Source organism: Ovis canadensis, chromosome 6 (assembly GCF_042477335.2).
Source record: "Ovis canadensis isolate MfBH-ARS-UI-01 breed Bighorn chromosome 6, ARS-UI_OviCan_v2, whole genome shotgun sequence".
NCBI classification, from domain to species: Eukaryota; Metazoa; Chordata; class Mammalia; order Artiodactyla; family Bovidae; genus Ovis; species Ovis canadensis.
The window spans coordinates 107,037,780-107,061,072 of NC_091250.1; the positions used below are offsets into that span (position 1 = coordinate 107,037,780).

Sequence of the window (23,293 nt, forward strand, 5' to 3'; positions counted from 1 at the left end):
ACAGGAGATGATCCTACACGCCAAAGTAGAGCAAGAAGGGATTAAATAAGGCTGTGCAATGGAGGGAAATAAAATTTCACTGAAAGCAAAGGAAAACATTTTTGTGGGTGAGTTTTTGTTTTCAGTTTCTCAGTATATAATAACATCACAAATACCCACAATAATAATATCCAAAATATCTACAAACACAAAGCTCTAAATCACAAGTTACTTACAAGTGATGACAAGTGATTTGTGGTAAGGCACTTCTCAGAAAGACATGTTAAGAAACAGATAAGCTTTATCATAATTATGAGCTTTTCTGGTGGCTCAGTGGTAAAGAATTCGCTTCCTAATGCAGGAGACTTGGGTTCTATCCATGGGTCAAGAAGATCCCCTGGAGAAGGAAATGGCAACCCACTCCAGTATTCTGGTCTGGAAAATCCATGGACAGAGGAGCCTGGAAGGCTACAGCCCACGGGGTCGCAAGAGTCAGAGACCACTTGGTGACTGAACAACAACATGGTAATTACACTTTAAGTTACTCCATGTCTGAAGCTACAAAGAGAGAAAATAAGACCTTTTAAAACGTAATGTGAGAACATACTTTTTCATTCACATGGAGGAGTGTTAAGGGCCCATAAAGAAAGTGAGGTCACTCAGTCGTGTCCGACTCTTTGCAAACCCAGGGACTGTAGCCTACCAGGCTCCTCTGTCTATGGGATTTTCCAGGCAATAGTACTGGAGTGGATTGCCATTTCCTTCTCCAGGGGATCTTCCCAACCCAGGGGCTGAATCTGGGTCTCCCGCATTGTAGACAGACTCTTTACCATCTGAGCCACCAGGGAAGTTGCTAAAACACAACACAAAACAACGGGGAAAAAATCCGTTTAGTCCAATTTTCTAGGACCAGCCTTAAAACCTGAAAAGCAGTGATGCTAAGGTCTCTAATTCCTGCCGATAGTTCGGTCATAGGAAGCAGGGCTTAGAAAACAAGTCAAGCACATTTTCCCATCTTGTGTAACACATAATTTATTATAGAATCAGCCTTGCAGCAAAACTAAAGTGAAGGAACCCATGATGAGAGAGTCACAAGAGAAGACGTGTCTTCTGTGTCCCCATTTCTATAGGATGTTAGCTATCCTAACCAAGCAAGGTATTCTCAATCAAAAGAACCAGGTTCTAAGATTGAGTTTGTCCCAGTTTTTACCAGGTCATCTTTATAAGACAAGTAAAGGACAAGATAGGACCAGGCTGCTTGTATCACTGGCTGTACAAGAAAATTAACCTGCTACCCCTGGTTCCTAAATTTTGAAAAGAAAATTAATGGATTATTTCAAACTTATTTGTTAAAACGATACAGTGCTGCATGCATTATTCATGGTCTCAAATAAAAATCAAGCAAAAACCATAGATGGAACTCAGTAAGATACAGTATTTATTAATTGTAAAACACATACACACAGCAAGCCCAATTCCCCCACCAGTACATACATATATTTTCTATTAGTAATTGGCTCAATCATATCCTTGTAGGTGAGAAAAAGTTAAAGTAACCTCAAACTGAAAAGGGGGATTATTTTGGTTCAGTATCTACGGCCCCAATTTGCAAAATCTTCTTTTTCAAGTAGTTCTGCAAGTTCTAACCAGATAAAATCCTCAAGTCTCAACCTGGACTTACAGTGAATCATTTTTTATTCCTTAACTCTGAAGTTCACAATATGTTTTAATAAACAAAAAAAATTGCCCGAAAGCAAATATAGAAATGAGAAGGTTATTGATCTTAGATCCTTAGACGCTGAGATGATATTTCACACTGATCTATAAATTAAAATAACATAGAAATAAACTAGAGAAACACTTGGCTTTTTAAGTATCATCTTCTTTCAAAGCTATAGAGTCTCTTGGCAATATTTTTCAAAGTGAAAATAGATAATATTTTAATGTGAAGCCAATTAGTACTTATACACAAATTTTGTTCAACATGTTAGCCATAACAATCTAGTCAAATACCTGGTCAGAGGTTAAAAACAGAACTTCAGAATCAAGACCAAATTTTAGTTGAACCATGGATAGACTCCACATTGGAGCCTCTTATTTTGCCTCCTCTGGAATGTCCTACTCTTTTGAAGCCCAGATATCTAAGGTCAGAATTTCAATATTAAGCTCCTTAGAGTAATAGAGAAAAGTGCTAGTTAAATTTGGGAGTTAAGTTCTAGCCAATGCCTTTTGGAAGAAAACAACACGTTGTTAATTGGTTAAGGCAAAAAAAAAAAAAAAAAAGTGTCCACACAAATTCTGGTCCCCTTAACAACCATTCTCTAAATGAGGAGCATGACTTACAACCCAGAAACCAAAAACCTGCAGTCCAATTGGTTTAACATTACCACCTAAGTTTGGACCAGTGCACTAGAAAAGATGTATGGGCTGATGGTAAATGATTTTGCAGCTTGATAAAAAGTTTTGGGGAAGGCCTAAGTGTTTGAGGAAACAAGGAGAGAGGAACATCTCTAGGTTCTGGCTAACGTCACCTTCAAACTATCAATGGGACAAGAGTGAAGTCCTAATGGTGGACATTCCCTCCCTAAAGCATTTCCAACTGGGGAGTTTCATAGACACTGGCCCAGAAAAGAGTAATCAGCCTGAGTCGACTGGCATAACGCAGTTTCAGGCCTCAAACTCTGTATGGTTGTCTCTTTTTTTACAAATGAGAAGCACAGTACTCAGCTCCAAGGTAAACTTAACAAAATTCTTCTTCACCACTCATTTCAATCACATTCCTACACACAGGAACATTAGCACTAGAATCTTACAAAACAGAGGACTATCCAATGCCAGAACCACACTAAGTTATTACAAATAAAGGTTTCTTTGCAAAATTTGCTTTAATGTGTTCTTAGAAGATCAGCAGAGAGGCCAAATTCCCACAATAACACTGATCAAACATTAACAATAATCACAGAAAGCAAAGATACACTTCTATCCATAGAGAGTAGTTACTTTTCTCCTTAAAGCATAGAAACAAGCAAAATTTTTAAATGTTTTATAATTAAGTTTGAGTAAAGGAAACAAGATCTCTTTTTGATCTTTTTTTGTTTTGTTTTCTTCAATTGATCCTAGTTTTGATCATCTACCTCCACTGAACTCACTTCCAAATAAATGTACACATTTATACAGATAACACATAAGATTCAATGCATAAATAACAAAACCTTTTAAATGCTTCTCTCTCTCTCTTTTTTTACTCACTTTAAATACACAATCTACTAATAGTAAATACACATTCATATAACAAAAACCCTATCACTATTCTTTCATTTGATATATCTTGAAATAGCATCAACAGACTTGAAAGGTGAGGAGATAACAGTTATTCAATCTTCCTGTGAAACACATGGATGATGTCTTTTCTTCTGCTGCAAGGCTTTTCTCAGAAAATGCAGGCAGTTCAGAAGTCAATGCTCAAAGCCATGAATCTGTGCTTCTAGAATTCTGTTGCACAAGAATGTTATCTCAGGTACCATAGCAGCATCTAAAAGCAAAGGGGGATATACACCACCCAATAGTTTATATAAATTCCTTCTAGAAATTGATTTCTACCTCTCTTGTTTTCTTACCCTGTATATATTGATAGTCTTGGTAGGTATTACATGGTCTAAGAAAACCATGCATATCAAAAACAAGATTTTAAAGACAATCTTCAGGATAATTACTCACCAAACTATAATGTGTAGCAATCCACTTTTATATAAATAATGATTAATTTTGACAAAACAGATCCAAGTTTTAAGAGAGCCTGAAGTTTAAACAGTATGTACAATGAATGCATTGCAATGACTTCCACTAGGGCCTTGGAAAGGACCTCTAAAAATGAGAAATTAAAATTTAAAATTTGTTCACGTCACAGTAAATTCACATTTGGTGTCACAGACATTCAAAATACTTTGTGGAGGTTGAAAGATTAATTAACACAGTCGAAAGATTAATTAACATAATCAACACAGTTATGAGAATGTGGTATTTTATTAATAATACATTTCACAGAGTTAATGAGATACTCAATTTTGAATGACCTGTGTGAGCTCTCATAGAAAAGTATCACCCCCAAAAGGTCTGGTTTGGAGGGGGAGAAGGTTTTAGCATTAAAAAGTTCTATTTAAAAGAAAAGCAATCACTGGGTTTAGTGCTGATACCTCTTTATTAGGAAAAAGATTATCTAGCAATCATTTACTCTTTCTTGTTTTACAAGCCCAAAGGGCATATGACTGATAAGAGAGATAAGTCCATATCCTCCTGGAGTGCTTGTCACCCTAAGTTCACATTACTGTATCCAATAAAATACAGCAGATTAGTTTAAAGCAAGAGATGTAGACTCTATGAAAAAGGATTTCATCCCAGAGACAAATGCTACTCCTGTTTTTTTAAGTGGTACAATTCTTTGTCTATCAGGAGTTCCCACAGAGCCAAACATGGAAGAATATTTTGGCTGAAAATCTGTAGCTTTAGCAAGCTATCAACACAAAACATTTCCCATGAAGGTTAACACAGCTCCAAGTGTGAGAAACCAGACCTACCCAATTCAGAATCGACAGGACACTCAATGCTGGTGTTCCACGGAAGGCAAATCAGCCTCTGAATCATCTGACAGGGGAGATTTTGATACCTAGAAGTTAATAATTGAGCATAATAGATTCTCAGTAATTGCCAAAGTCCTACTTCCCCCAAATCCCAATTCTTGTTCAAACATCAGATGATCAGGGTTAACTATTCATATGGATAGCTCAAGCTGCTTATACAGAAAAAGATGAAGTAAGGGCTTCATCTTACTCTTTGACCTTGTTGTTGACATATATGCTAAATGATACTTCTGATGTGCCATGGCAATGTAAACCTGCTGTAACCCATGTTTACTACCTATCAACAAAATAAACAAATCAAAACCGTTTGGAAGAAAATACAAAAAAACAACTGAGGATGAAGGACAAGAGTCAAAACTTGGAGATACAACCCTTCATGTGGGAGTAAGTTTCCAGTTTTGTTTGTTTTTCCCCGCTGTGACTTTGCCCAAAAGGCAAGCTCCACTATCAGAGTAGTGAGGAAGTGCAAGATAGATCAGTAGAAATTACTCAATCTGAAAAACAGAAAAAAAGATTGAAGAAGGTGAAAAGCCTCAAGAACCTGTAAAAAATAAAACCTACCAAAAGGTCTATCATATAAGTCACTGGAATTTCATAAAGAGAAAAGAAAGAAATTACGGCAAGAAAAAATATTTGAAGAAATAATAACCAAAACTTGCCAAATTTGGTAACAGAGATCAGTTTGCAGATTCAAGAAGCTCAGCAAATTTCAGAAGGATACACTCAAAGAGAACTATGCCCAAACATGAGATATTCAAGCTAATGAACACAAAAGACAAAGATTAGATATTGAAAGCAGCTTAAGAAAAATGAAACACTACATATAGAGGAACAATTCAAATACCTGATAATTTCCCACCAGAAACTGTAGTGACTAGAAGACAGAGAAATAATTATCTTTATAGTGCTGAGAGAAAAAATTTTTTTTAAAAATCTACCAACTCGTGCTCTATATCCAGTGAAAATATATTTCAGGAAAGAAGGCAAAATAATAATGTCATCCCCAAATGAAAGAAAAGTAAGAGTTTGTCATTATCATACCTGCTCAGTAAAAAGCATTACAGGAGGTTTTCCAGACAGAAGGAAAATAATATCAGAAATTAAAACTGTAATCTTTAAGAAAGAAGGAAAAACAACATTAAAAGTCAATAGCTAGGTAAACATAGAAAACTACCTTTTTTTGCATAAACTGCTTAAAATACTTATAATTATTTTAGCAAAAAGATAACATAGTGTAGTGAGGCTTTCTATGTATCTGAATAAAATACATATGCTAACTCTAATATAAAGTTCAGGTGTAGAGAAAAGAAATCAGTTTTGAAAGATTCTACATTTTACAAGTGATACAATACTTATTCTAAATAGACTATGAAAAAATTAGTTACATACACTGTAATCCCTAGAGAATTCATTAAAAAAAAAAAAAATGCAGAGATTATGACCAAAGAGCCAGTACTAAAAGTACTTAAATACAAAATAAGACTGGAAAGGGAAAACAGAGGAACAAAAAGCAACTAATAAAAACATAGTGCTAGATCCAAACACTTGCACTTGAATAATCACATTAATGTTAACTGGCCTAAATATTCAGTGGTAGGAAGGATTCTAAAGATATTCCCCTAAGATATCTGTCCCTGGTTAGTCAATTGAATTCACTTAGCTACTTCTGTGAAAGAACTTTGCACATGAAATTAATTTAGCAATTCAGCTGACCCTCAGAGAGATTATCCCAGTGGGCCCAAGGAATCACATGTGCCCTTAAAAGCGGAAGAATGTCAGAGAGGTGAGGCAGATGAGGTAAGAGTGAGTCAAAGGAGTAAGAAAGTTTCAACCACAGTTGCTGGCTTTGAGGGCTGTGGAATTAGGCCATGAGCCACGTGAATGGCCTCTAGAAGCCAATAACCACCCCCCAGGTGTCAGTCAGCCCCACATCAGCCCCACAACCACATGGACTAGATGCTGCCAACTACTTGAAAGAGCCTGGAAACGGATTCCCCCTCTAGAGCCTCCAGAGAGAAACACAGCCCTGCTAACATCTTCATTTCAGCCTATGAGACTCTTAAGGAGAACAGCAGCCATACCTTGACTTCTGACCTATGGAAATTGTGAAGTTGAACAAGTGGAGATTGTTTTAAATTGGTAGTAACTTGTTAGAAGAAATAGAAAACAAACAGACATTCCAATTAAGAGAATCAGAATTGACAGAATGGATGCTAATGCTGTTGGCAAAAGAAACACTTTAAACATAAAAACCAGATAAGCTGAAAGTATTGATAGAAAGATACACTATGGAGACAAATAACTGTAAGTACGCTGGAGTGAAGGCTTCCCAGGTGGCACTAGTGGTAAAAGAGCCCACCTGCCAGTGCAGCAGATACGAGACGTGGGTTTGATCCCCGGGTGAGGATGATCCCCTGGAGGAGGGCAGAGCAACCCACTCCAGCATTCTTGCCTGAAGAATCCCATTGACAGAAGAGCCTGGTGGGCTACAGTCCACAAGGTTGCACAGAGTGCGTGAAGTGACTTACCACACACGCAGGCTGAAGTGACTATTTTAATCTCAAATAAAATAGACTTTGAGGCACAGAGCACCAAGAGAGATAAAGTGAGACACTTCAAAATAATAAAAGGGACAATGTATCAGAAAGACAAAACAAGTATAAATGTGTCTGTACCTAACAAAACAGATTTTTTTAAATACATGAGGCAAAAATAAACAGAAAGATAGACAATGCCACAATCATAGTGAAAGATCTATCAAGATCTCTCAGGAACTGAAGGAACTAAACAAATCATCAAGAATATACAATGTTTGAACACTATCAACCTTAATCAAAGCTCACATTTATAAAACACTACATCCAACAACTAACTAATTATATACATTCTTTTTAAGAGAACAAGGTTTATTCACCAAGACAGACCATGTGCTGGGCCATAAAACACATATCCATGCATCTAAAAAAATTGAAATCATACAGGGTATATTCTCTGACCACATGGAATTAAATTATAAATTAATAATAAAGTATCTAAAGAATACCCAAGTATCTGTTAAACAACACATTCATAAATAATTATTGGGTTAAAGAAGAAATTACAAGGGAAATTTTTAATATGTTTGACCAGAATGATAATCAAAATATAACATATGGAAATTTGTGGGATGAAGCAAACAGTGCTTAGAGGAAAACATTTGAAGTTATGTCTGTAAATATAAGATGTGTAAGCATGGGGTGGGGTGAGGGAGTGGAGACAGAGTCCATGGATTAAGCAATACTTCACTTACAAAATTTATCTTACAGATTGTTCCAGAAGATATGTAATATACTTTTATAAATGTGAAAATGTTATGTAGTTCAGTGCACTGATGAACACCATAAAGTAAGGGTGCAAGGCAGGTCACAGCCTCAGAAGGCAGGCCCTTGGCTTTCAGTCTCCAGTCGTGTCTCTTTCCACTCAGATTTTCCACACATAAATTCATGGTATTTTGGTGTTAATCTGTGCATTTTCAATACATCTACTTTCTCTTTCATTGTATATTAAATACAAATGGAAACTGAACAAATAACCAGAGAGGAAAAATGCAGAACCAGTTTACAGATATAAAATGATTAGTTCAGAATGAGAAAGAAAAATACTGAAGAAGGGGGAAGGCAGCCAAAGCTTTTCTTCCATCGCATGCAACTAGACTGAGCTATGTTGACCCAAAAAGTGCTTTGAACAATAATGTGCTCACAAAGAGCAAGTGCAAAATTTTGCCTTTAAAATCTGCTTTACATTTAAGTTTAGAAGTATACAAGGAATTTCCCGCAACACTGTAGTTCCTAAAAATAAAATCTGTGGCCATGCTTCATCTTCACACAATAGGAATTTGTTTAGCTTTAATGATGTTGCTCCCAAAATGGCTGGTAAGGGATAAGCCAAAAAAGCAACAACTGTCTATAAATGTTTTTCTCAGAATCACTCGGTAACTGCCTCTGTAATTTGTTATCCTCAGCTATAGCATTCCCCTTGTTTGCAGAGTTGTACAAATTATTTCAGGAGTAACAGTAGGAAAAAGTACCCACACAGAGGAAGAGGGTACGCACAGGGGCTGTCTGTGAAATGGAGATACTTAAACAATCGGGATGGAGAAATCCAAAATAAAAGTTGCATCAAGCAGAAGTGAAAACTTGTTTGAGGAAGAAAAGTGGGGGGGAAAAAGAAGTAAAGGGAAAAATTCAGTGATACATGTCTCAAGTTTGCAGTTAGTTATGGATGGCCCAAGAGATTATAAAGTTTGCCAGCTTTCTTAGGGATATGACTGTTGTTGATATGAAAGTAGCAGAAACATAAATATTCTGGAGAGATAAGAGAAATGATAGAAAAAGACTATATGGATTAGAAAATCTCTAGCATGAACCTAGAGGGGTGGGATGGGGTAGGAGGTGGTAAGGAGGTTCGAGAGGAAGGGGACATGTGTGTACCTATGGCTGATTCATGCTGATGTATGGCAGAAACCCACATAATACTGTAAAGCAATTATCCTTCAATTTAAAATAAATAAATTTAAAAAGAAAATCTCTAGCATGGATGGAGCAGATTGCCCTAGGGAAAAGTGTCAAATAAACAATACATTTTAAGAAGATAAAAACAATTCCAGAGTTTAACTCTTTGAAAGATGGGTAATATTAATAATTTTGGTATTATTATAGTGAAATGCCATAACCGAGAATAAATAATAGGTATATTAAAGCCACAGATAGGCTACATACACACACACACACACAATTTTTTAACCTATAAAAAACTGATCACTGTAAGCTGGGAAATGTTTATGTAAATATATATGTAATAAGGGTGCTTAACAATAACCTCAGATATGCAGATGACACCACCCTTATGGCAGAAAGTGAAGAGGGACTAAAAAGCCTCTTGATGAAAGTGAAAGTGGAAAGTGAAAAAGTTGGCTTAAAGCTCAACATTCAGAAAACAAAGATCATGGCATCCGGTCCCATCACTTCATGGGAAATAGATGGGGAAACAGTGGAAACAGTGTGAGACTTTATTTTTCTGGGATCCCAAATCACTGCAGATGGTGACTGAAGCCATGAAATTAAAAGACGCTTACTCCTTGGAAGGAAAGTTATGACCAACCTAGATAGCATTTTCAAAAGCAGAGACATCACTTTGCCAACAAAGGTCCATCTAGTCAAGGCTATCGTTTTTCCAGTGGTCATGTATGGATGTGAGAGTTAGACTGTGAAGAAGGCTGAGTGCCGAAGAATTGATGCTTTTGAAGTGTGGTATTGGAGAAGACTCTTGAGAGTCCCTTGGACTGCAAGGAGATCCAACCAGTCCATTCTGAAGGAGATCAGCCCTGGGTGTTCTTTGGAAGGAATGATGCTAAAGCTGAAACTCCAATACTTTGGCCACCTCATGTGAAGAGCTGACTCACTGGAAAAGACTCTGATGGTGGGAGGGATTGGGGGCAGGAGGAGAAGGGGACGGCAGAGGATGACATGGCTGGATGGCATCACTGACTTGATAGATGTGAGTCTGAGTGAATTCCGGGAGTTGGTGATGGACAGGGAATCCTGGCGTGCTGCGATTCATGGGGTCGCAAAGAGTCAGACTCGACTGAGCGACTGAACTGAACTGAACTGAACCGAATGCAATGAATCATAAAATAAAATTTAACATGCAAATTCTATAGATACCACTAATAAACCTACCCAATCAATAAAAGCAAACTCTCCATATGACACTTTAAAAGGAAGTATGTGTGCATGCTAAGTCACTTCAGTTGTGTCTGACTCTGCAACCCTAAGGACTGTTGCCCACCAGGCTCCTCTGTCCACAGGATTCCTCAGGCAAGAATATTAAATGGGTTGCCATAGCCTCCTCCAGGGGATCTTCCCCACCCAGGGATAGAACCCACGTCTCCTGCAGTTTCCACATTGCAGGCAGATTCTTTACCACTGAGCCACCCGGTAAGCCCAAAAGAAAGTAGGAGAGAAAGCCAAGTTCCATGAAACCTACAGACAGTATTTCTGTACCTGCTGTAATGCGATACTGGGGGTGTGCAAGTCAATTGTGGCCAGAGATGGAATTCGAGATTCTGAAAGATTTTTGTTCTCTTTCTTTATTAGCCTGGAATTCCGAGCTAGACAAAAATAACCATAAACAGAGTGAGAAAATGAGACATTTTTGTTAGTTTTTCACATTCTATATCTGTCCTTCAGTCTGCAGTTATTGTACATAAGTCTACATTTTCACATGCTTAAATATGTAAAGTTACTAAAAATTTTTTATATTGTTAGTTTACTTAACATACATTTTAAATAATGTATACAAAAGAGCTGAAATAGTAAAAGCATTATAAACATACCGATGCCTTCCAGGGCTTTTAGTTCAGGGAGATGATTATAATTTAGTTCAGGCAAACGGACATCTGTCTTTGAGTATTCCCTTCTTTTCTTATTTGCCTGAAGCAGGCTCTTTTCACTAGCAACCTAATATCATCAGAATGGTTAACACAAATGAATTAGCTTCCAGGTAAGCTTGTCCCCTTTCATAACTACTATACTCATATCTTAAAATTTATGGAATTCAAAAGCTGGAAAAATATAAAGTTTGAGGAACACTAATAACAAATGAAACAACTTCACCCAGTTATTTCAAATCTCTTCCTAATTACATTTACTAAAATTGCTAACAAGTGGGGTGCTTGGTTGCTGAGTTTCTCCCTCCAAGGTTCTGACAAGCGTCACAAGGTTAAAAGATGGGCATCAGTGTCCTGGTCTTTCAGGCCAGCAAGGTCAGGCCTTGTGACACTTGCTGGACTTTTATGCATATAGTTGTTACTGACACCTGAATTGTGAATAGTTCATCTTGTTACAGATCACATCGCCTAGCACATTTTTCACTTTCCCAATGGTAATCTTGTTACTCGATTTTTACATTTGTCCTTGTCTCGCTCCTCAGCATTAGCAAATGATATTATCTCCCAAGAAATACATTTTATTAAGGTATAAACTATAAAATTATTATTCAAATTATTTTCCTAATCTTAGTACTATTACTTCATATTTTATAAAGTCTGGAAAAATAATAAAGAACAGCAGTAACACTTCAATTCTGCACCTTTGTGAGTTTGACATTTTCCCAATCTGTTTCCTTTAAGAGACACAGAAACTCTAAAATCTTTTCCACATTTTCAAAACAGATGATACACAGAGATATTATATGATTTTCTAAAAGGAAAAAACCACATATAGATGATGAAATCATATGTATGTCCATGTATGTGCACATACATGTATAAACAGTGAAATATACACACAAAGACTATAATGACAGTGTTAAGCCCCTGAGGTTCCAGATGTCTTGAGTATACCTGTGGTGGATTCATGTTGATGTATGGCAAAACCAATACAATATTGTAAAGTAATTAACCTCCAATTAAAATAAATAAATTTATATTTAAAAAAAAATTCTCTGAACTACTCTGCCTCCCAGAAAGTCTTCAGAAGTCCTGTAGTGAACTTTTGAGTTTCTTTATTTTGGATGTTTCTATTTACTCTTTTAATAGAATTAGTGCTAAGCCTCAAGTTTCAAATCAACTATAAAATAAAATAATTAGTTACAAAAGAAAACTATCCACAAGCAAAAAACAATAAAATAAAATAATGAGTACAAACTACTAGATTTGTATACTCAAAAAGTGACAAGTTAAAATACGTAAGAGATGTTTATAATAGTATACTTATCTACATCTCAGAATCAGGGTACAAAGCATGGGAGAAGGGTATTGATATTCAACCTAGAAGTTGAAGAAAGTGTATGCTTAGTTCTGCCTCTGTTAATTTTCATTAAGAAAAGACTCCATGGGTCTTCTCCCCACTAATCTTTACCTCCTTTCTTGAGTCCCTGCTCCAAAGGAAGATAAACAGAAATGAGATCTGTTTATCAGCCAGCGTTGATTATGTAATGCCTGAAAGAAGCCTGATATCAATTGCAGCAAACAGTGTTGAGCCAGCTACTTTGAAAAGCCTTGCTGATTAAAAGTCTTCCAAAGCAGATCAGGAATGCAAAACAAAAAATCCATAAATAAATGAGCAGAGTATAGCAAAAAAAAAAAAAAATGAAAGTACTATGGATACAGAAATTATAGGCTAAAGAATAGTTAAAAGAAAAATAAATGCAATGTCTCAGTCATGAGAGATAGGAAAAGAAGGGTATACTTTTCAGCTCCGAGAATGATGAGAGAGGTAGAGAAGGGAAAATTGTGAGAAAAATACTCCTTTGGAAATATACATCCATACCTCCCTATTCCTGGCAGAAGAATCCATTCACCACATTTCTTAAGCAGTTTAAATGCATGTGACACTACTCAAGGTGTGGGGCAGAACAGTAATGAAAACAAAGAAAGCACAAATTCCTTCTGGGAAGTTTCCATTCAGGGAAAGGGGTAGTGGGGAAAGACATTATATAAATAAGAGAATACAGAGGATGTCAGGTAAGGTAATTAGGGGTGGGGAATTAAACAAGGGGAGGGGAGAAAATAATAGGAGACAAAATTAGTTAAAATATTTGAGAAGACTTCACAGTAAGATTTCATCGAAGTCAAGAAGGAGAGAAAGCAAATTCTTTGGATTATCTGGGGTAAGGACACTCTAAAAGAGAGGAAACAGCAAGTGCAAAAACCCAAATGTGGGAGCATGTCTAGCCACGTTCTAGGAATAGCAAGGAAATCAATGTGATTGGACTTGTTTAGTTGTTAAGTCATGGCTGACTCTTTTGCAAACCCATGAGCCCCCAGGCTCCTCTGTCCATAGGATTTCCCAAGCAAGAATACTGAGGTGGGTTACCATTTCTTACTCCCAGGGATCTTCCAACCCAGGGACTGAACCTGTGTCTCCTGCATTAGCAGGTAGATTCTTAACCACCATCAAGCTGGAGGGACTGCAGTGATCAAAATGAGAGTAGCCAGGAGTGGGATGGAGGGATGGCGAGGGTAAATCACTCAGGGGCCAAAAGGCCCTGAAAGCACTTGGGTTTTTCTCAGAGATAAGAAGCCAACAAAGGGTTTTGAGTGGAAGAGCAACGATGATTCAACTTCACTTTTAGAAGACTTCTGGCCTGATAATACTCCTCTAAACCTTCGGAAGACCTCTGAACCTTGACATGATTCTACTACTGCAATCTGACACTATGTTTTAATTTGTTTATTCTCTACTAGACCATGAGCTCCTTGAAAAAAAGATTAACTTATTCTTCTCCATGTTTTCTGCTTAATAGATAATAAATATATTAAGTGAATAAATAGAATATTTCTACCAGATATCTGATCTGGGTAAGATAAGATAATTTACCTTTTCATCTACTCTATAAAAGTACTGATCACCAAACATTAGGTTAAGAAAATTTATGATCACTGAAAAAAATTAAAGCAGATGTCATTTTAATAATAACATCTTTTTGACTGAAGTATAGTTGATTTACAATGTTGTGTTAATTTATGCTGTACAGAAAAATGATTCAGTTATATATACATTCTTTTTTATATTCCTTCCCATTATGGTTTATCTTAGGATATTAAATATAGTTCCTTGTGCTATATAGTAGGACACTGTTGCTTATCCATTCTATATAATAATAACATCTTACATTTAAATTTCTAGATTTATAAAACTTAAACTTGACTTTGATGGGCTGGGATGATATATACATAGTTAAGCTTCTACATTATGATGTGTCTCCCAACAAAACTCTCAGTTCTTCACTACCATGTTTAATGTTAATAAAATCTAGAAATGACTAATGCTTGCTCTTCTACCACTGAGAACAGTTCACTTACCAATGTGGTCACATTAATATTATAAGCTCCTGGTGGAGAATGTTTATTTGGTTTAACAAATGGAATACAATACTTCTTGGTTTTCTCATCCACTCTGTAACAACAACAACAAAAAATTATGTTAGAATCAGCAGTAATTATTTTTTTCAAGCACAAAATTAAATGACCCAACACCAAGTGACATGAACAGACATGAATTTGAGCAAACTCCAGGAGATAGTAAAGGACAGGGAAGCCTGGTGTGCTGCAGTCCTGGGGTGGCAGAGAGTTGGACACGACTTAGTGACTGAACAAAAACTTACCACCAAATGACATGCAGTTTAATCAGAATTTATTGCCTATTCTTTTCATTCCAATCCCTAAGAAAGGCAATGCCAAAGAATGCTCAAACTACTGAACAATTGCACTCATCTCACACACTAGTAAAGTAATACTCCAAGCCAAGCTTCAACAATATGTGAACCGTGAACTTCTAGATGTTCAAGCTGGTTTTAGAAAAGGCAGAGGAACCAGAGATCAAATTGCCAATATCTGCTGGATCATCGAAAAGGCAAGAGAGTTCCAGAAAAACATCTACTTCTGCTTTATTGACTATGCCAAAGCCTTGACTTTGTGGATCACAACAAACTGTGGAAAATTCTGAAAGAGATGGGAATACCAGACCACCTGACCTGCCTCTTGAGAAATCTGTATGCAGGTCAGGAAGCAACAGTTAGAACTGGACATGGAAAAACAGGCTTGTTCCAAATTGGAAAAGGAGTACGTCAAGGCTGTATATTGTCACCCTGCTTATTTAACTTATATGCAGAGTATATCATCAGATGCTGGGCTGGATGAAGCAAAAGCTGAAATCAAGATTGCTGGGAGAAATATCAACAACCTCAGATATGCAGATGACACCACCCTTATGGCAGAAAGTGTAGAAGAACTAAAGAGCCTCTTGATGAAAGTAAAAGAGGAGAGTAAAAAGTTGGCTTAAAACTCAACATTCAGAAAACTAAGATCATGGCATCCATTCCCATCATGGGAAATAGATGGGGAAACAGTGGAAACAGTGGCTGACTTTATTTTGGGGGGGCTCCAAAATCCCTGCATATGGTGACTTGCAGCCATGAAACTGAAAGACGCTTACTCCTTGGAAGGAAAGTTATGACCAACCTAGACAGCATATTCAAAAGCAGAGACATTACTTTGCCAACAAAGGTCCGTCTAGTCAAGGCTATGGTTTTCCCAGTGGTCATGTATGGATGTGAGAGTTGGACTATAAAGAAAGCTGAGTGCTGAAGAGTTGATGCTTTTGAACTGTGGTGTTGGAGAAGACTCTTGAGAGTCTCTTGGACTGCAAGGAGATCCAACCAGTCCATCCTAAAGGAGATCAGTCCTGAGTGTTCACTGGAAGGACTGATGTTGAAGCTGACACTCCAATACTTTGGCCACCTGATGCGAAGAGTGGACTCATTTGAAAAGACCCTGATGCTGGGAAAGATTGAAGGTGAGAAGAGGACAACAGAGGATGAGATGATTGGATGGCATCACCAACTCAATGGACATGAGTTTGAGTAAATTCCGGGAGTTGGTGATGGACAGGGAGGCCTGGCGTGCTGTAGTCCATGGGGTCGCAAAGAGTCAGACACGACTGAAGGACTGAACTGAACTGAACTGTACTACTAAATGCCCACAGCCACACCATGGAGCAGCAGACATGCAAAACCAATTATCTCTTTTATTACGACAACCTCTTTTTGTGTTATTACACTAAACAGCTATAGAGAGTCTCTTCACCTTAAATAATACAACTCTGTTTTCTTAGGACTCGGTAAATTTTTTGATCAAAGACTAATAATTTTCATCACACTGGCCAAGAAGTCTTTTGAAACAGCAGCCTCACAAGAAGGAATAGCAGGGACTTCCCTGGTGGTCTAGTGGTTAAGAATCTGCCTTGCATTGCAGGGGACATGGGTTCAATTCCTAGTCAGGGAACTAAGATCCCACATACGACAGAGCAACTAAGCCTGTGCACCTCAACTACTGAGCTGTGCCCTCTAAAGCTGGTGAGACACAACTAGAGAGTCTGTGCACTGCAATGAAAGATCCTGTGTTTTGCAAGAAAGACTTGACACAGCCAAATAAATAAATAATTTTTTTGAAAAATGAATAGTATCCAGAAGTCTGAAAGTAATAATGCAGGTGGTTGGACTGATTAATATTTGCAGCTTGTAAATATGTAAGAACATTTTGTTCTTCTTTTCCTAATTCATACCTGTAACTCTGAATTCCTGAGATAGTTCCCATTCCAGAAGTAATAGTGGGAGCTGTTGCAGAAAGATTGTGTGTGAGTGGGGGAATTGCCATGCCTGGATTTCTTGTTTGGTCCACGCTGCCATTGCTGCAATCTCGGAGGCTTGTTGAAGGCACTATTTTGACGGGGCTCATCCCATTGTCATTGAGACAGCTGGCATTTGAAGCTCGACTTGCTTTTTCCACTTTTTCTCCATCTGTTTTTGATCCTTTTATTTTAAATACTTTAGAATCCTTAGTTTGGGGATCAGCATTGGTATCCTGTTATAAAAAGTTAACAACATTAATGATCTGAGGAGAAGGAAAAATCACCTTTTCCTATGAAGTACTTGTCAACAAAACCAGAATTCCAGACAGAACACCTTCTTGTGCTCCGGTTTTTTCTTATTCTACCTATGGAAGTAAAACTAAACCTGGGATTCTCAGTCAGACACCTATTTCAAATGAAAATGCAACTCACACTAGCTCTGACATATATATATATATATATCAGATTTAATGATGTATACACAGAACTTCCCTCGTGGTCCAGGGGTTAAGAATCTACCTGCCAATGCAGGAGACACAGGTTCAGTCCCTGATTCAGGAAGATTCTACTTGCCAAGGGGTAATTAAGGCTGTGAGCCACAAGTTCTGAAGCCCGAGTACTGCAACTGCTGAGCTCATGCCCTAGAGTCCGTGCTCCACAATAAGAGAAGCAACTGCAGTGAGAAGACCACTCACTGCAACTAGAGACAGCCCACATGCAGCAAAGAAGACCAGTGCAGTCAAACATAAATAACTTTTAAAAAATTATATATACACATAAGCAGGTATACACATATCAAATTATATTTCAGTGGAAAACAATGAAAGAGGACTCCAGCATTCTGACTTCTGTTCTCTTGTATTTAGAGTCAGGGAACACAAAATTGAGTCCTCTTTCTTCTTTGGGTTCATTTGAGAAAATGTGAGTGAGTTGGTGGTAGATTTGAATTATCTTACTGAGAACAGATTCTGCATAAATTACCAAGAAAAGTAAATTTCAAATAAACTGAGTACCCAAATCTCAATTTTTAAATGCTCTGCTGCTGCTGCTAAGTCACTTCAGTCGTGTCCGACTCTGTGCGACCCCATAGACGGCAGCCCTCCAGCTTCCCCTGTCCCTGGGATTCTCCAGGCAAGAACACTGGAGTGGGTTGCCATTTCCTTCTCCAATGCAGGAGAGTGAAAAGTCAAAGTGAAGTCGCTCAGTCATGCCTGAACCTCAGCGACCCCATGGACTGCAGCCTTCCAGGCTCCTCCATCCATGGGATTTTCCAGGCAAGAGTACTGGAGTGGGGTGCCACTGCCTTCTCCTTTAAATGCTCTACTTTATACAAAATTCTAAAAATTCTATTTTTCTCTCCTATTATCTAAGGGGGAAAAATGGTGTATGTATTTGCATATGAGTGTACACATGCATGTCTAAATGTTCTTGAATGAGTATGATTTACTGACAAGCCCTATTGTACAGATTTGTGTACAGTAGGCACTCAGTACATGATATCCTAAGATGTTTTTTAAAACAGGTAATGTCTACAGAAAATACATTTTTATACTAAGCTAAAAGTGAACTTGTTAACCACCCAGGAAACTTTTAAGATCTTCATATCCGATACCTCCCTCAAATTTAAGGATATATTAAACTTGAAATTTAATATGCATTAAAACATGGAAATTTACCTGTACCACAAGTGTTTTTCTCTCTTCACCCAAAGATTCATCCTTTTCCTTTTCCTTCTTTCTGATTTGAGATTTTTTAGATAAAGAAATGTTTCTGGAATCTTTCTGTACTTTTAACTGCAGTTCCTGAGGAAACCTACACAAAAATACATTTGTCAATAAGACTGTATGAAACAGATAAATCTAGGAAAAATTGGTGTTCAAGATACTTATCTTTAAGAATTGAGTACTAAACTAGACTGTGTTATTCAAAATGAGAAATGAGGTTTCTGCAGATCACTGGGGATCTCTGAAAATCTTTCAGGAGGTTCATAAGATCAAAGCTCTTATCTTATTATGAAGGTGACTTCTTTTTCACCATCTGACATTTGATGAAATAAAAAGCACTGGGGGGGTAAACTGCAGGTACTTTACCAAGATTGAAGCAGAGGCATCAAACTTTACAGACCTTACACAGATTTTATTATATTCTTCTAGCCACAAGTTCTCAAATTTAAGTTGGGGAGGGGGCAGTTTTAAGAACGTCCCTGATGGAACAGTAAATATATATATTTACTGTTAAGTCTATACCCCTGAAAAGGTACCTTTGCTGCAAATAAAAGTGCAATGGTTGTCTTAAGAAAAGCACTTGTGTAGCTGGTTGAGTTACAAGCTAAACCAGCCACTTTTCTTCATGGAACATTATTACTTGAAAAACTGACAGAAAAATTATTACTACTCAGACTTGGGGTAATCAGCAGATATTTTCTTTTAAAAAATGAACAAAGGAGTTTATTACTTCAAGGAAAAATCCGATAATATTTGCGTTAATGATAAAATTCACACTTTTATAAAAAATTAGAATTTCATTCAACTTGTATCCACTACCGTGAACTTAGCAGATTCCTAATACTAAAGGTTTTTCTGATGAGAATGTAACTTTTTTATATAGTCCAATGAAATGTCAACATTATTAAATAAAGCTCTACATAAGTTAGCAAAAGAGTATTTTCCAAATGACTAATGAATGATTCTACAAAAGCATGCATGATCTACTCAAAGTGCAAGACAGACAAGTGGATTTTAATGTAATGGGAAAAGTTCATTGATACGGTTTCAGATTCCACAATACAAGCAACCTTTAAGAAACTACCACTGTCAAGTTTTGGTATGGTATCAAAGTTTTTGGTATGGAATCAAAGAAAAATACCCACGGTGACCTAAAACAACTATCAAAATTCTCTTCCATTTTCCAACTACATATGTATGTGAGGCCACAATTTCTCTGTGTATTTCAACCAAAACAACATATCATAAGAAATCAAATGTGGAAGCAAATACGAGGATCTAGTTATCTTTTACTAAGTTAAATAATAAATAGATTAGCAAAAACATAAAGCAATATCATTGCCACTTATCTCCCTATTTTTTGTTTTGTCAGCTGTACTGATGCCCGCAGCTGGAGCAGCACAGGAGACCATGCCAGCTACTCTGGCACCCACAGGTTTGGCACATCAGGGTCTCCATGTGCATTCACAGAGTCAGCAGTGTCATAGGACTGGGTGTGGTGTAAGTTCAGCAGCAACAGGAGATGACACCTTTGCAAATACATCAGGACCCAAGATAATAGCATCGCACAGCTGATAGCAAGACCAGAAATCAGTGACCTGAGTGACAGAGGTCATCACAGGGACAGAAAGAATGGCATGAAGGGACTGCTTTGTGAAAACCAAGGGCCCTAACTTAGCAAATACAGGGAACCACTCCTAGGAATGTGTTGTTGCTGAGGGTGAATGGAGGTAGGGTGGTAAACATTTGAGATCCTGTTAGAATAGGTGGGTACAGAAATACTGTTTGTTACTGTTATGTACTGCTATGGCAGCCTTACTTTGACTCTAGGTTGATGTGACATAGAACACATAGTACCATACCTCTCAGCAAATCCATCCATATGGAAGAAATCATGGTGCAGGAGCTCAGCACAGAAGGGCCTTTTGTCTGGGTCAATATGTAAGCATTTCTGGGAAACCAAGGAATATATATCAGTTCAGTATATATAGTTCATATCAAAGAAAAACTGCCTACATTTACATGTGTAAACATAGAAAATTCTTCTTCAGAGTCAATGAATTTTAAACATCTATAATAAGTGATAAGGAATAAAGCACAAATCTAGACAGTGACCACCAATGACTGCTAATATCACAAAAAGAAAGACAACCAGACATTCAGTGTCTCTGAATATACAAACCTCTTATGAAGTATTCTTGCCAAAAATTCAACCTAATTCCAATCAAGCTCTAGCTCTACTATGAGTTTATATAAAATATGGGAAATGGAAGAACATATTAAACTATACTGTGTGAAAAATCCTATGGGACAAACAACCTATTTTCTTTAACAGATAAATGGCAAGGTTTAAATAAAAAACAAAGAGGTGAAGAGGAGCTTGTAAATTGTCTTAAAGAGACATATCAACTGATTGTGATCTCTAGACTTCATGTGGATCCTAATTCAAACCATAAAAAGGAATTATGAGAAAATTAATGAAACTTTGAGCACTGATTAGACATTTTACATTATGAAATTTTTGAGAATTTTTAAAATTTGCAGTATTTGCAGAATGGAAGGGAAGGGAACTACTCTGCGCTTACTATTGTGCTAGATACTTGACATAGATGATTTCATTTTATCTTGTTCTTTCATTTTCATATACATTTTATTATATCTTGTTCTGTCCCAGTGGAACCACTCACAGCTAGTAAAAATAGAAGGGACTCAATAAGTAGCTTTACATGAACAAGAAAATTATACAAATAATTAAGGTATTTATAAGTGAAATACCATAATATCTGCAATTTGCTTCAAAATACTCCAAAAAAATATGTCGCTGAGGGAATTCCCTAGTGGTCCAGTGCTTAAGGCTCTGTGGTTCCACTAAGGGGGCACAGGTTCAACTCTTAGTCAAGGAAATAAGATCCCCAGGCCGCACAGTAAAAAACTGATGAGGAAAACAAAATTCCTAAGTGTGTGGAAAGGATAGATGAAATATTTGCCAAAGATTTCTAACCATTGTAGCTAATGACCAGCTTATGGGGGTTCGTGACACCACTATTTTTTCTACTTCCTTTTCTATGTTTAAGATTTCCTATAATAAAATGTTCAAAAAGTCATATGATTCTACCATAAGGGGCATAAGCTGGACAATCATTTTACCTTTATTCCTTTTAAATCTCTTTATAGACAGATCATAAAGCTAGTCTAAATAAGGAATATTTGGATCTGTTACATTATGTAGAAAAATAACAATGTATTTTTCTAAGAACTTGTTATAACTATTCATAAGCTTACTAAACTTTTTTAAAATGAGTTATTTAAAGAAGCAAAAAAGCAAAAAATATCTTAGTGACCCTGCTCTTTTAGAGATATTTATTTTATCAACTTTAGGACAGGAACCTCCCTAGTCGTCCAATGGGTTAAGACTTTGTGCTTTCACAGCAGAGGGCATGGGTTTGGGTTTGATTCCTGGTCAGGGAACCAAGATCCAAGATCTCACATGCCACATGGCGTGGGCCACCCCCTAAAAAAAACAACACATTAGGACAATCCTAACTAATGAGGTTTTTTTTGAGCTAATAATTTCAAAAGGTCCACTTTTAAAAACAATTTGATCCCCAGTGAGAATGTCCCTAATATCTTCCTCAATTAAATACAAGACAAAGGTGATGATCATGTAAAAATTAGCTTCAGTGAATCTAGTGGTTGAACAAAACTGCTTTTTAACAATATACTACAGAACAGGATCTGTAGACCTTAATACTTTAAATTAAAGCCCTAGACTTTAATACTTCTCTACTTGTCTTTTTATTTTCTTATCCTATTTTCTTCTCTTTTCCACTTATACAAGGCCTACATTTTAAATGTTAAACATTAAAAACACATCATTATGGGACTGTTTTCACACTTAAAACACACTAGATAATACAAAATGATTTTTTTAAAAAAACAAGCAAAATTTTCAGGCCTTTATCTCTGACATTCCTCCATCTCTGTTCCCACCAAATTAAACTCTTTCTTAATGTTGTTGTTGTTGTTCAGCGGCTAAGTTGTATCCTACTCTTTGTGCCCCCATGGACTGCAGCACACCAGGCTCCCCTGTCCTCCACTGTCTCCCCACATTAGCTCAAATTCCTGTCCATTGAGTCAGTGATGCTGTCTAACCATCTCATCCTCTGTCGCCCCTTTCTCCTTTCTTAATGTACAAAAATTTAAGTTGTCAGAGGAAACTGTTGACCGAAAAGATCAAGTAGATCAGAAAAGAAAAAGAGAAAATCAAATCCCCATAATATAAATTCCCTGTCAGAAAGAGCAAAAAAAAAAAGTATTGATTACCTTTGCTAAATCAATCACAACTTCAGAGAGTCTGGGATAGCGTCTTTCAAGAGGTACCATTTCTTTGATTTCAGGCAACCTCACTCCAGCAAACACAGGATTTTTATAAAACAGCTCCTGATGTCTTGGAATTAGATTCCCTGGCAGTGAGAATGGCACACATCTCTGTCATTATGCATCACAGGACAGGCAGTGAGGAGTAGAGTTGAGAGGAACTCAGTATGTAAAGTGGGGACTCTCTCAGCATGCAAAAGCAACCAAAGACAGTGCTCTTATTGTGGTGGTGCCTGGCAGTCATTATGGTGGTTTTGACACAAAGTCAACTCAAAGGAAATTGACATTCATATCTCAACATACTCATTCAAAAAGTTCCCACGCCACTGTGTAGAAACTTGAAGACATGAGGGTGGAGCTTAGGAAAAGGACAGGTAAAGAACATTGCATAATTTCTTATAATTGT

General features: G+C 37.0%; 1 protein-coding gene across 4 annotated transcripts in view; it reads right to left on the reverse strand.

Moving 5' to 3' along the window:
• Positions 1-1,394: 1,394 nt before the first annotated feature.
• The window catches only part of CDKL2 (cyclin dependent kinase like 2), a 45,116-nt gene continuing 23,217 nt past the window's right edge, over positions 1,395-23,293 (reverse strand). For 2 of the 4 annotated variants that reach the window (XM_069594380.1, XM_069594379.1), the window contains 9 exons: positions 22,834-22,973; positions 20,373-20,461; positions 18,463-18,598; positions 16,721-17,019; positions 14,461-14,554; positions 10,990-11,113; positions 10,658-10,764; positions 4,554-4,642; positions 1,395-3,511 (listed from right to left, as the gene is read on the reverse strand). In XM_069594380.1, coding sequence (XP_069450481.1) covers positions 4,577-4,642; positions 10,658-10,764; positions 10,990-11,113; positions 14,461-14,554; positions 16,721-17,019; positions 18,463-18,598; positions 20,373-20,461; positions 22,834-22,973 — 1,055 coding nt within the window. In that variant the 3' untranslated portion in view covers positions 1,395-3,511; positions 4,554-4,576. Of the gene's footprint in view, positions 3,512-3,696; positions 3,844-4,490; positions 4,643-10,657; positions 10,765-10,989; positions 11,114-14,460; positions 14,555-16,720; positions 17,020-18,462; positions 18,599-20,372; positions 20,462-22,833; positions 22,974-23,293 lie in introns of those variants that run through there. The other 2 variants (XM_070292435.1, XM_069594381.1) reach the window with 2 other exon arrangements.